The following is a 14,586-nucleotide window of genomic DNA, read 5'->3' on the forward strand; positions in this document are numbered from 1 at the left end:
AAACTGCGGGAGGCAGTGGAAGACAGGAGTGCCTGGCGTGCTCTGGTCCATGGGGTCACGAAGAGTCGGACACGACTAAACGACTAAACAACAACAACAAAGTGGCCACCACCACATATTTCGGTACTGAATTCCATAATTTAACCATGTGCTGTGTGAAGAAGTGCTTCCTTTTGTCTGTCCTGAATGGTCCACCAAAAACTTCATTGGATGACTCCACTGGGGAATTGTGAGAGAAGAAGAAAAACTCTCTTCCACTTTCAAAAGAAGACACTGAATCAAAATTACTGTACTGTAGTTTCACGTTGATTGGTTTCAACAAAGTTTATCTGAGTTTGGCTCTTCTTGGAGGGAGTTGGTCTACAAGGCTCTTAAGCCAATGTATATTTGTGACTCTCGTGACATTGCTAGCTCTAATAAGGGAGTGAAAAAGAGAGAGCATTAATCTTCTAAGTGATAAGTTCATATGTTTTATCACATCAGAAGGGCAGACCATTTGCTGTGGTTTTATGCACACAGATTTGGGTAAAAAATGCACTTTGGTTACTCTGTTGATTCAACCCCCTCCCCCCGCCCCCCCCAATTTTCTGATTTCAGTAGGACCACTTGATTGCAGCTGCTCAAGATTTTGTGACGGTTGGGAAGTGGTTTTACTGTTAAAGATGATCAGGTGGTTTTTTTTTCATCTGGAAGGTTAACTGAAAACTTAGCTTTAGGCCGGGGGACCTGTGGCCCTTCAGCTCTTGTTGATAAAAACTCCCATCATGCATGACTATTAGCTGTGCTGGCTGTGGCTGATGGGAATAGGAGTCATGTTTTGACTGGACTTGAGTCCAACTGAGGACTAGTCTAGGGGTTTCCCATCTCTGATTTAGGTGACAAGTTTGCAAGCTTTTTTGTGAAAAAATGTTAATACCATAAACCTTCCCAAGTGTGTTATGATTTTAAACTCTTGGCCAACCTTTCTCCCCTAAGCTTCTAGCAGAGAATATAGTTTTAAAAATAAATAAAACTAAAGCCCTCCTCAGCGAGGTTAAGTGTGGTCCCGCAATTATCTCTTGCAAATCAGCCGCTTGTTTTCCTACCTTCTTGGCTCAGTTACATGCCAAACAGCTAAAGGACCCAAATACTCTTTCAAGGGTAAGTGAATTGTGTGCGTGCGCGCTGCAACAGGGGAGCTGTAAGTCGCGTGTCCTCCCATTTCCTGGCGGCGCCTGAAGGGGAAAAGAAAACTGCAGTCGAAACGTCTTCTCCTCGCAGCATTTTCTAGCTATTGGCGTGACTAGACTATCAAATGAACCCCGCTTTGTTTTTAAGGAGAACAGAGCGCGCTTTTGAATGGCTGGACGCTCAGGGAGTGTGGACAGGGGAGGAATAAGGGCAGGAGCAAAGCGATACGCGCGCTTTCCAGCCCTATCGATGACTTCCTAGCTGGGGGCGCCGGGGGGGGGGGAGTGGAAGAACTCAAAGAGCGACCGCAAGACCATGGTGGTGATTGATGAATGGAAGGGATTACAGAAGCAGCAGGGCATCCTGGGAAGATGGGGAGGGAAGACTGAACAGTGCATGCTGTAGCAGCAGCTTGTGTGTGTGTTTGTTTGTGTGTGTGTGCGCGCGCGCGCGCGCGCGCAAAGGTGAAGTGGGTCTAGAGACAGGGTTTAGGGTGTGTCTCCGGAGCAGCTGGGAAAGGCCGGTGAGCACCGTGTGTGTGTGTGTGTGTGTGTGTGTGTGTGTAGGTGTGTGTCCCGGAAATGCAACAACAAAGAGGGATCCTGGAAGTGGGCGTGGCAAACAGCTCCAAAGGGATCCGAACTAATTCTTGATAGAATGAAGGGAGGAATCAGACAGGGATGCTGCGGGAGAGCAAAGTGGGGCGGAGAGGCAGCGTAGCAAAGATGTGGCTCAGGAGGATCTGGAAGAAGCATCGTACCCGGGGAGTTTGTATGGAGGGCTGGCGGCCCACGGGCACCTCGGGAAGGGTGCTGCGGGGAAAGTGCCACGCCTCTTTCCCTCCCGGGCGGTGGGGACAGCAGCAGCTGATTCAGATGCAGACCCAAACGAGTGCAACCATGGAAACGTAGCGGGTGTCCCATAGTAACCTGCAACAACAACGTTATTGATACCAGTCCTTCCCTCTCTCCTCGCTTGCAGCAGACGTGGCCCCGCTTGCTCCTGGCTGTTCGCTCCCAGGCTGATCAGGGCGGCCAGGGAAGACAGAGGAGGAAAACCGCGATGGGGGGGGGGCGCTCCTGCACCTAGTGTCCTAGTGTCAGCTTCATGTGCAGAAAAAAGGGGGTTTGTATCTTCTTCCCTGGCATGACACTCCTCAGGGTGCAAATGCATAAATAGAAATGCGTTTGGAGAAGAGTCAACCCATACATACATCACCCTTTTTATTCTTTCCATCCGAAAATCTGCTTAACCTTGATTAAAAAATAAATAAAAAGCAGCGGCTCTCTTTTCTTTCTGCCGGTGTCTGTGGTCTGTGAGAGAGAAAGAGAAGAAAGCGTTTAGCACGTGCACCGAGGCAAGCCTCACCATATTATCACGACAGCGACGCTTTCCTTCCTCGCGACAGCGGCGTGTGTTTCTGATGTGGCGGCGAGTGTGCGATAGGGGACGAGCTTCCTCTCTCTCCTTCTCCCCCCCCCGACAATGTTTACTCAGAGTTCTCGCAGGACGTGATTCAAAGCTGGGCATCTCCCTCTTTTTCTTCCCCTTAAATATTTCTGGAGTCTTTGTTGCAAGGGGAATGGGGAGAGCGGAAGAATGATGAGGACGGCGGGTACCACTAGAACCCCACCAAAAAAAAAATCCCATGTGAATGTTTTTTTTTTTAAAAAAGGGCGTTGAGCTTAAATGAGGGGGGGGGAAAGGGGTTGGAAATCAGAACTCTTTTCCCTCCTCCCCGCTCCCGTTTCCTTCCCCCCTCCCCACGAATAAACATCTCCTCGCAAGTGTAAAAAGCCGAGCTTCCTGACTAAAGTGACCAAGCCGATGGATTATTAAGTAGTAAGCCTGTATTGTAAGGAGACTGGCAGGCACGCGCTTTCCATCAGCACCGTCTCCCCATCCAAAGGCAAAATGAAGGAGAAAGCAATGATTAAAACCGCTAAAATGCAAGGCAACATGATGGTAAGTGACGACGACTCCCGCCGCCGCCTGCGCCTCAGTAACTCCGGGGCGTCTTTTCTCGGCGTTTGTTTGATACTATATATATATGCAATGCCTCTTCTTAGGGGAAGCGTGATCTGGGCAGTCCACTGGATCTCCCCCACGCTTTTTGCATTTGGAGCCCACCTCCTTAAATACTAGATGGGTCTGCCTAAGGTGGATTCCGCCCCCCCCCCAAACCGGATGGCGATGATCTTTGTCTGTGTAGATGCTTCTATTGTGGGCTTGGAAACCCATTCTCTCTATATATTTATATCAAGATTGATGGAATATATAAATATTCTATCTAGCTATCGTAACGGGGAATATGGGAGAAGCAGAGTGCGCGGAGGTTGAACTTGAACCTCAGGATTTGAAAGATCTTGCTTCTTCCTCGCCCCCACCTGCTTACTCCTCCTCCCAGTCCATTGTTTCCAGTTTGATAAGCGCTTTGGCTGTTCCTGTTTTTTCCCCACCCTCTCTCTCACTCGGACTTGGCGGAAGGTACAAAGCGAAGGGTTCAGTGCCTGGTCTCAGGTGGCAGCGCCGAACTCTTCCCCGGGGATTACAAGATGTCTGGAGGTGTTGAATTTTGGGGGAATTGAAACCAAGATCAGCAGCAGCGCCTCGTTGACAACTTTGACAACTTGAGCACCGGAGTGTGTGTGTGTGTGTGTGGGGTCTTCCTCCCCACCTCCCGTTTTCTGCCTTTATTTTAAGCAACAATTCTTCCTTCCTTCCTTCCCAATCCCCCTCCCTCCCATCTATTTATTCTTGGTCGGGTACTTTTTTTTAGCAATAAAATTTGCTGAGTTCTCCTGGGGAAGCGCCGGATGCCATCTTGGCGCTGATGGAAACGCGTTTGTTTTGCCCTCCTTCGATCGAGGGAGGGTTTGGTTTGTTTAGTGGTTCGTTGCGGGGGGGGGTGCTTTATGGGCTGTACTGGCTGTGGGTATGCTGATGGGATTTTTGTGAGAGTGTGTGCCCTTGTGGCTGTCTGGCTTGTTTGGTGGCACGTGATGTCTTCATAGGTGATATGTTTCTTCTTTTAACTTAATAAAAAATAACTATTGATGCTTTTTATAGAAACACTTAAAAATTACCTGTTAGTAGCTGCTTTTTTCGGTAAACTATCTTGCACGCTCATTACTTAGGAAATGGCTAATGCTTAAGTGAAAGGTGTGCGTGCGTGCTTGGAGGTCGGCCTCTGTCTCTTCTGAGGTACTTAAATGCAGCAATTCAAGTACTTTGCGTCCTTTCACCGAAGCCCCTGTTGGTGACTCACGATCCTCTTCTTTTTGTTATTGAAAGGAAATGCTCTTTCTAGCACAATCGTGCTCCCTGCCTACCCCCCTTTCTTTCAGCAGGAAGGTGCAGTACTATGTGACCTGTGAATCCAAGGAAGGGGACTGAACAGGAAGTTATGGAATCAGTTTACAAAATGGAACATTGCATTAAACATGACTGTTGCCATCTCTATTGTCAGTCCTTCGCAAAATGCTTGAAACAGAGGTTCTTCTGCTTAGGATTTCTCCCACCTACCCTTTCCCTCTCTAAAGGTCACTATAGCTTCTTTTGACTTGGCTGTGACTAAAAGAACAGCTAGCCTGCTTGACATGCTTTCCAGCTGATTATGCTGCAGCCTTAGCCTGATTTGCATGTACAATGTTGCAGTATTAATAAAGAGAAACCTATTGCTCATTATGTTTTAATGATCTCTTTAAAGGGAAGGAATAGGTTTCCCTGCTCCTGCTGAAGAAACTGATCTGTATTATTTCTGGCAGGGGTTTCCTCTTTACCTGTTAGTTGCCATAAGTTCTGCTAGGTGCTAGAGTGGAACAGATCAACACACTTAATTCTAGGTCACATAGTGAACGAACTAGGAACATAGCTGTAGAGCAAGAGGTAAGCACTACCGGATCAATTTCTTTCATTGAAATCAGTGCTAAAACTGGCTGCGATCCACAGACTCCATTAATTCCACAGTTGTCTGTTCTGAAGTCTTGTGGGGCTGTTCTGAGTGCGTGCAGATGTCTCGACTTTAGTGGAGATCTGTTCGGCCAAAATTGTTGAGTCACAGGTCTGGAGTACTGACACTTAGCTTTAAATATTACCCCTGATTTGTCTGTTATGCTTTGTCTTCGTTAGTAAGTATTGTATTGGTTGTAAGGGGAGTTGGTGTTCGGCCATTGCAACCTGTAATCTGGTTTGTAGCAACACGTGTCATCTGTCCTAATGCATTTGAGCACTACTAATGGACAGTTGGAAAACATAAGACATAATAGCTCTGCTCAATGATGTTTTCAAGGTACTGTGCTGCTGGTTTAATTTTGAAAAGGGCATTTTGCCATGGAATCTATTCTTTGTTAATGTTGACATTTCCAAAGTGGCTAGACTAGGAGGAGAGAGCCTTTCATTCCAGCCTAAGGGCCACATTAAATGCTGGGTAACCTTCAAGGGGACACATGCCAGTGGCACTAGACCCCAAAGTGGGCAGAGCAATAGATGTGTCTCTTACTTTGTACAGTAGCCTACATTTCAGCCATGGCAAAGCTATACACTTCTATGTCCCCCCCCCCAAGCACGCACAAGCAATTTCCGCATCCAGGGAAGCAGCGGATGTTCAAGGCCACATTCCAGTTAGGGAAAGGCACTTGAGGAGGTTGAGACAGAGCCAGTAAGGAGACCTGGCCAGAGGTGAGTCCTGGGGAGAGACATCACATTTGGTCTGCAGGCCAAAGGTATCCAACACATGCCCTGGGCCATTGTGTTTCTGTTTACTCCATTCTGAACTTTTATCTTTTTTTTTATAAAATATTTATTGGGATTTTACAAAAAACAAAGGTTTACAGAATAAAAAGAAAACATATAAAAGGAAAGAAATAAAAAAAACATACAAAAATACATAAAGTAGAAAAATAAAAAATAAAAATAAAAATGCAAAATGCAAAAAACACACAAAACGAATAAATAAGAAAGAATTAAAAACAAATCCATTTTTTTGTATCTTTAAACTTATTAGCTTGTTTCCTTGACCTCCTCACACCTCCCCTTTTTGTGTTCCCATTCACATAATTAAATCAACAAATCCTTACCCTCTTTCATTTATCTTAACTCTATATCTTAACATATTATAACTCTATATTTTCATCCATTATCAATCCATTTTTACATATTCTTATTAACTTTGTTGCTAATGCCACTTATTTTCAATCCAACATCATTTTAACATTCATTAATTTTACAGTGTTTCTGCAAATAGTCTTTAAATTTCTTCCAATCTTCTTCCACCAACTCTTCTCCCAGGTCTCGGATTCTGCCAGTCATTTCCGCCAATTCCCACTCTGAACTTTTATCATTCCTGTTGCCCACTTAACAAAACTTTCTTCTTCCTTTTTTAAAACAACAACAACAACAACACACTCAACAATTATTGTGCCCTTTCAGGATTTTTCCTATAGACATATGTCATAGTACATTTATCTTGAAAACAGTTGATAGACCAAATCTCTGCTGTAATTTTGCCTATCAGCAATGCTCCAGTTACTCTGTGCAATGTTTGGTGGCAGGTGATGAACTGCTTTTCTCAGGGGTGGGGGTGGGGTCCCTCCAAATTCCAAAGTGTGTGTCTGTCTTTCATTCATAAACACACTGCTACCTGCTTGATTGTGGAAAGTAATCAAACAGCTTTCGGGCGGTATTCCTATGAGCAATTTGATTGTAAGTTTCCTGACAACTTGCTGAGTATTTATTGATCTCTCTCTCTCTCTCATTGAAAGGTTCTTGTTAAATCAAACTATTTCATTCATGTGTGAAAGACAGCCTGTGAAAACTCTGTAATGAAGCCTGTTGTCTTGTTATGAAAACCCTGTAACTATATTTCAGTGCCCCTACACCTTTTTGATGTCTTAAGTTTTTTTAATTAAACCAGCTTTTGTAAAAACTAGACCTTGTGACACACGGATAAAAGTTGCATTTATTTTTGGTTCCCCCTCCCCCCTCACACACATATTGTGCAGCCTGGAAAAGCTTCTATTTTTACTCTATTGCATTCCTCATTCATCAAACTAGCAGAGGGAATATCATGAAGGAGGCAAAGCTCCCAGGCACTCTGAGTATGTCAGTTCATTATTTCAGTTGAATGCTTTGTTAAGTGGCATAGGTTTGCTTCCATATAATCACTTATTTTTTAAAATAAATTTGCATATGCTTCAAATGGAGAACATAAATAGCTCCATAATTGCTGTGTTGTGGTAGAGACTATTCTATTGCATAGCTCAGGTTGCAACCTGATACACCACATGCCTGGGACTAAATCTAATTGAACTCAATCTAGCTTACTCCTGAGTAGACATGGACTCTTACTTCTCTCTGTGTGTGTTTATAGGATTGAACTGCCATTGGTGCTACTTGGGACTAAGGCTGTGTACATACTCCTGTTTATTCTGCATTCAGTACACTCCCACGACTGGTTTGTGAAACCGTGTACACAATCCACACATATGCTGCAGTTCCTTGAGAAATACTGTGTTTTGATATGTTCCCCCTTCTGCCAAAACACTTTCTATTCAATTTGAAAATGTAACCATATGTATGATGTCTGTGCCCATTCACTGCCCACTGGTGTAGACAGACAGACAGACGGGCAACTTGGAAATAATAAAACCATAGAATGGTATGGTTGGAAGGGACCCCAAGGGCCATCTAGTCCAACCCCCTTCAATGCAGGAATCACAGCTAAAGAATCACTGACCAGATGGCCATTCAACTTCTGTTTTAAAAACGTCCCATGAAGGACATACATCCAACTGTCCTCATGTGTGCAATGACACGCAAATGTGTTTTGAGTACATAGCCCAACTGTTGGGTGGGAGAATTATGTGCATTAAAAACTCACCCTAAAAGAAGGAAAAATGCAGAAACTTCACTCCACCCTACAGCAAGAGATCCCAGACATGCCAAAGTGATTTGGGTAGTGAAATTTAAGAAGTGTTTGATTGCTCTCGAGTAAGCATATGTGTTTCCTTTAATCGGTTGTGCTAGGCAACAGTGGCCAGTGTCACTGTTTTCTTTTTTTTTACATCTTATTCAATATTTTGACTTCCATCAGCCCAGTCTAAAAAATTTCCAATCTAATCTCTTAGTATACATTTCTTATTTTCCCTGTTACATTTAAAACTCATAACCAATATCTCTATTCTTTATCTACTTTGTAGCACTTCATATATTTCTCCCTACAAAACTTCTTGTAGTCCTACTAGCGTAATTTGTTGATTACAATTGCTCTTCAAATAGTTGGTATACTTCTTCCAATCTTCTGTAAATCTTTGTTCCCGCAGGTTTCAAATCCTTCCTGTCATTTCGTCCAATTCTGCATAGTCCATTATTTTCATCTGCCAGTCTTCTTTCATCAGAATTTATTCTTGCTTCCATTTCTGGGCTAACAATACTCTTGCCGGTTTTCATCTTTACTCTTAGTGGGTCTGGCAACTGTGGATTTTGAGAAATGCAGGGAGGCAGATAGAAAGCTGCCACTAGCCACAGTGGCTATGCTCTTTCCCCATGTTCAGAGGCAGTAATGCTTCTGAATACTAGTTGCCAAACACCATAGGGGTAGGTGTGGAGAGTGCTCTTGTGCTTGGCGCCTCCTTATGTGTTGCCTACAGGCATCTGGTTGGCTGTTGCGAGAACAGGATGCTGGACTAGATGAGCCATTGGTCTGATCCAGCCAGCTCCTCTTGTGTACTTACCTTCATCTAACCTCAGTTCCTAGATTAGGGGGTGGTTCCTTCCCTATCTCTATAGTTATGCTCATAGTTCAATCCATGGAATTGTTAGCAATGAGGAAGCAAATACTTGTAAAAATAATAATAATAGATGGCCACTGAATACATTTATATAGAGTATTACTGACGTTTTCTTTGTTTAAATCAGAGTGATCAAGAACAAGAGGAGCTTGTACTTGGATTCTTCATGTTGTGGGAAATTATCGGGGTGTGAGGATTTTGGGTTTTTCCCTGTATATAATGGGGCACAGAACCTATGTCCCTCCTGATGTCGTTGGGCTCCAACTCCCATCAGCCCCAGGCAGCATTGTGAATGGTGAGGGATGATGGGAGTTGTAGTCAAGCGACATATGGTGGGCCAGAGGCTCCCCACCCCTGGCTTATAGTTTTGGGCTGGTGTGTTTTCCATGCCGTCGTCTCCATTGAAGCTTCACTACTGCCAGAGATACCCAACATGATGCCCACCAGATGTTGCTGGGCTTCAGCTCTCATCCTCCCCAGCCAGCATGGCCCAAGATGATTACTGGGAGCCGTAGTGCAGCAACATCTGCAGAGCATCTTGTGCATCCTGCCTAAGGTAAGGATGATTTCCCTGAGAGTTAATGTTCAGTTTCCTAACTTCCCTGAGTTGATTTCTTGCTGAATATCACTGTAACATATAACTACTATTCTCGGGAGAACTCGTGAACAATTGCTCACTTACTTCATTTTCATATTCTTTCAATATCATTTAAAACTATTGCCGTTGTTCCTTCACTTCAGACGGTCCTTTTGGTATAACTTAAATGCTCCCTGTTCAGCTCTTGCATTTGAGATACTCTTTTTTGTCAATGTGATCATCTTTCTTTAACTTAAATCTGAGTTGTTCAGAATTGACTGTGGGTAAATTTAATTCAGGAAAGCTGTTGGGTTGTAGGGTATAATAATTGCTTCCATCAGGAGTAAACCCATTTCATTCAATATTTGCTTTACTCACTTGGTGCCCTAACTAGCTGCTTTCACTAGGGGCTTAACTACCTCTCAGGCCACCTTTAGTAGGCAGTTTTTTTGTGTTTGGTAACTGGAAGGCCTTCATGTTGACAATGGACATCTCCACTTGCATACATATTCTCTTGCACATCATGCACACAAGGAGGAGCCAGTTACGATTTGCACGGTGAGATAAGTATTACGATGGCAATAAACCCTACGTGACCAAATACTATCTTTTCTGACGTTTTTGCAAATCAATGAGCCACACTTCCAAAAAGGCACAATTGCACTGGAATTTATGCAGTTGTATCTACTTGTAATGAGTTATGAATTTGGCACACAAAGAGGGAATACTTTTACTGAAGTGAAACAGACTTAATTGAGGTCAGAATTTAGCCTAATGTCTTGTCTCTCTTTCAGTTAAAGGCACCTCTCCAAACTGTGAGCTGGTAGAATGGCAGTTATTACAGAGAGTGCATTCATTCCCAGTGCTTTCAAGTAAAAAATTTGGTGTAGCTTTCCATCACTCCTACTTCTGGTAACACACGAAACTGTACTGGTTCTTTGGTTCCTGAATCTTACTATTTCGGTTAACTGTAAAGGGCAAGTAGGGACAGCATTCTAGTCTTGTCTCATTTTCTAGGGCTTCTGTCCAACTTATGGTTGCATCTCCTACTGTGGTTTCTAAATAAATATTAAATGGGCAGAAATCCTGTAGAATTTAAGGGAGCTGTGCACGGATATGATGGGTCATTAGTCTTCTTTTAGCTTAATTTGGGAGCCTTTCCCCTCCCTCCTTCCTACCTTGCCTTATCTAATGTAAATATTACGGTAAGTCCTTTTCACGAGGTCCTATCATTTTATTTTTTATATGATGCCAGCACTTAAATAAACATTGCATTATGATAAAAGTAATGCAAACTGATCAATTCAAGCCATATCTTAGTGATGGTAGCATAGGAATTCTAGCTGTATAATTGGTTATCTTGGATTAACAGCCCCATGCTAATTTCCACTAGGTTCCAATCTACTTGAATTCGAAACCTACTTGAATTTTCTTTTTTGGGAGGTAATTGTTTTCTTAGCATTATTGTATAAAGGGCAACCAGGATACCCAGAACTGATTTACATATTCACTTATAATTCTCATTCTCAGATAAGATGTTATTTTTTGCCAAATCCTGAATTTTGTTAAGTCATTATTTCCATTCTTTTCCTTGCAAGTCTTTGTATGTATGTATGTATGTATGTATGTATGTGTTGTTGTTTGTCTGTTTTGATTCCAGTATCAAGAAAACAGCACCAGAGTTGCCCTCTGGGTGCAGGCAACATTTTTTGTAGGCGACTCGGGGATTAATGGCAAAGGCTATGTGACTACATAATGATTGCTTCAGATCTTGATTGTATTGCTGATACTGGGCTCAGATTCCAGCTAGATTACACACTGAATAATGTAGTTGATTCTGTGTTTATGACGTGTGAGAACATATAAATAATCTTTATAATGGCCTATTTTTTTAAGTTCCATTATTCTCCAAAGATTGTATAAAATGTTTGAATTCATTATCTTGTGGCTTTAATGGCTAATGATGATTGAATAGCGGGGAAAATATGGGGCTGGTTTTTCTTTCATTGTGCATGAAGAAACATTACCCCATCCCATTCTATTTCCTAATCACGTGGAATCTTACAACAGAACACCAAAAAATTGATTAGCTGTACCCTGTTACCTTTAGTAGGATTCCACAAATTCCAGAATTAAGACAAGTCATATAGTAAGCCAGGGCTTTGTTTCAACCGGAACTCACAGGATCTCAGTTCCAGCACCTCTCATTGTGGGTGCCATTGCCATTACAAGAGAACAAGAGAGGTGTTTGTGGTGAGTTCCGGCACCTCTTTTTCTAGAAAAATAGCACTGAGTCAGACATGGCAGTATGCATTTCTTACACCGTTAGAAAACACTAGATACAATCGTCGTATGTTGGATATAAACTGAATACAATCATTGCAAAAATATTTTTGGGATTATTTGATGACTGAGAGGTGCATTTCTCATATGACACCCCCCAACATATCTCACTAGTTAAGACTTCTTGGAAATACTTGTACACTGTGACTCTGCTGGTTGTACATTTGCTTTTTGTAACATCTCTTACTGCTTCCCCTTTGCTCCTTTTGCACTCTGCATCGTGCTTGGCTGTTCCATGGAGTTACATTAGGTAGGTTTGAGCTTAGCATATTGGCCACTTTCTTTCCACCCAAAGAGCTCGTATGAGAACAGTTCCTTGCAATTACACTAATTGTTTCAGCTATGCAAAAGAACACGTGGGCGATAACATCCGAAAACTGCACAAGAGGCCTGTCCACTGTGGTATTTGTGGCATTTTGAGTTGTACATATGTTTGCACAGGCTGTGGAAATGAGGACATCCCCCCCCCCTTTGACATGATTCCAATATTCAGTTGGGTAATGCATCAGTGTGGAAAACGAAGGGCAGTTGCATTGCACTGTGGTGAGGAACCTAAGGCTTAGGGACTGAATGTGGCCATCCAGGGATCTTTATCCAACCCATGGAATGGTCCTTAAGCCAAACTCTCCTTCCCACACTGGTCTTGCTCTGAACCCTACTTGAGTGTTGTTGTTTACATTTGTTATGTTTGTAATGATGTAATTTTTTATATGTTGTAAGCCGCCTCGAGCATGGTTTTAACTTTGGAAAGGTGGCATACAAATAAATTGATTGATTGATTGATTGATAATTCCTCTTGCTTACTTGGATGTGGAGGGGTGTGTGTCTGTGTGTGTGTAGAAATAACTGTGCAAAGGTAAGAGACACATCCATTTTTGCCTTTAGCCCTGCCTACCACCTGTATGTAGTCCACCGAATATGCAGAACATACCCCTTGGGTTGTTTACAAATAACACATCAACAAACCCAGTTTTGCTATAGAGTATGCTTGGCTATTGCCCCTCTCACAATGCCTGTTTTCTGTATTCATGATTTATATTTTTGGAGTATTGTCATCCTTCTGTTTCAGAAGACAATGGAGGAGTGTGACTTTTGGGGGTGAAGTCAAACTGTTGGTTGGTTGCAGCACCTGCTGTGGCTGTAGTGACTGATATGGGAGAGACATTTTGTTGTTGTTGTTGCAGCTGGGGCAAATGAAGGCGTCTGGTTGTGCTGCTGCAGATGCACCAAGGAGTTTCTCCTCTCTGTGCTCCTCCTGGTGGTCATTCCTTAAGATTTCATATTTGGTGTGCACCTAAGAATAATATGTGGAACACCCCTCAAATCTGGGTGAAATTGGGTGAAGGGTTGATGCCCACATGAAAATGGGAGGGGATTTTTTTTAAAAAATGGTAATTCATCATTATTTCTTTACTACATGTTTATTGAATAGGCTTCCTATAAGAGATAAAACAACCACAACATCCCATGAGTGGGTTTGTACAGCTTTCCCCTCCTCCTCCAGCAATGAAAACCTAATTACGAGAGCATGAAAAATGCTTTTGCTAATGCCTTCTTATAATATGCTCTGGGGGCTGGAAATTATTTTTGTGAGGATTTGGAATAAGTATTTGGATGGAAGAACTGTTTCTTTTAATGAACTGTATATACTCATGGTGTTAAAATAACATTTTGCAGGAAGTTTGGCAAAAATAATTCTTCACAATTCGGAAAAAATAAAATAAAATAAAAACGCCAAAGACTAGATGTTGGAAAGTTTGCAAAATATACTAGGAAAAAAAATTCAGTGCAAGACTATAAACACCCACCCACATTTTAGTGAGTAAGAGTCCCTTCCAAGTGGCCAGGATATGCCATCCACACTGCCATTTGTCCCATGATTTTCTTCTGTAGTCCCACTTCCCCCAGGAATAACCAACGGTTACTGCTGTATTGGAACAAACATTGATTGGGGCTTTTTTTGGCAGATTGATGTTCATTCCAATTCAGCAGTAAACAGTGGGTTTTCCTTGGGAAAGTAGAGGGGCAAACAAACAAAACAAAACAAAACAAAACAAAACACCTATTGGGCCTGTGGCAGGAAATCACATGACAAGCAGAAGAGATCACATGACAAATGAAAGTGTGGATGAGCCCTTGTTTCTTCTTTCAGCCATGTGCATGCACTAGGGCTGGGCGATATCTGGTTTTCAGCATTGCAACATCTCACCCACTAAACGTTGCAATATATTGATATATCATGATGTCCGAAATAAGGATGGAACTATGTAGAGGTGAATTGTGGACTGACTAACCCTTGCTGGTGCCACATAGTTGTCCTTGTACAACCCAGTTGCTTATATTACAGGAGGGAATCACTGATGGCAGCCTCTGCATCCTCAGAAGAGCTCAGACCATCTCGCACCTTGACTGTGAGAGCATTGCTGGGCTGTCGCTCATAGGATCAGACTGCATGAATTTCTAGTTAGCTGAAACTGTAACTTAAGAAGAAAATGCACTATAGACACAATAGTCTAATGCTAATCTGCCCTTCTGTACTTAGAGTTTTCTAAATAGCATCCACTGCTAAATTTGTGGTGTTAAATATTCTGGTGGGTTGTTTAAGTTTGCATTTATCCTCTTCAAAGCGTTGGTTTTTGCCCCATCTGCCTTGGATAAATGCAACTTCCCTCTGCTGTCTATTACTTCTTTACCTTCCCCCACCGT

The 14,586-nt window shown here is 42.7% G+C and overlaps 1 protein-coding gene across 2 annotated transcripts in view; it reads left to right on the top strand.

Moving 5' to 3' along the window:
- The window catches only part of DPP6 (dipeptidyl peptidase like 6), a 519,694-nt gene that overhangs the window by 57,747 nt on the left and 447,361 nt on the right, over nucleotides 1–14,586 (top strand). The window contains exon 1 of one of the 2 annotated variants that reach the window (XM_053359656.1): nucleotides 2,842–3,135. The exons of the other annotated variant lie outside the window; for it this stretch is intronic. Coding sequence (XP_053215631.1) covers nucleotides 3,085–3,135 — 51 coding nt within the window. The 5' untranslated portion in view covers nucleotides 2,842–3,084. Of the gene's footprint in view, nucleotides 1–2,841; nucleotides 3,136–14,586 lie in introns of those variants that run through there. 2 annotated transcript variants of the gene reach the window in all.

Source organism: Podarcis raffonei, chromosome 12, assembly GCF_027172205.1.
Source record: "Podarcis raffonei isolate rPodRaf1 chromosome 12, rPodRaf1.pri, whole genome shotgun sequence".
NCBI lineage: Eukaryota > Metazoa > Chordata > Lepidosauria > Squamata > Lacertidae > Podarcis > Podarcis raffonei.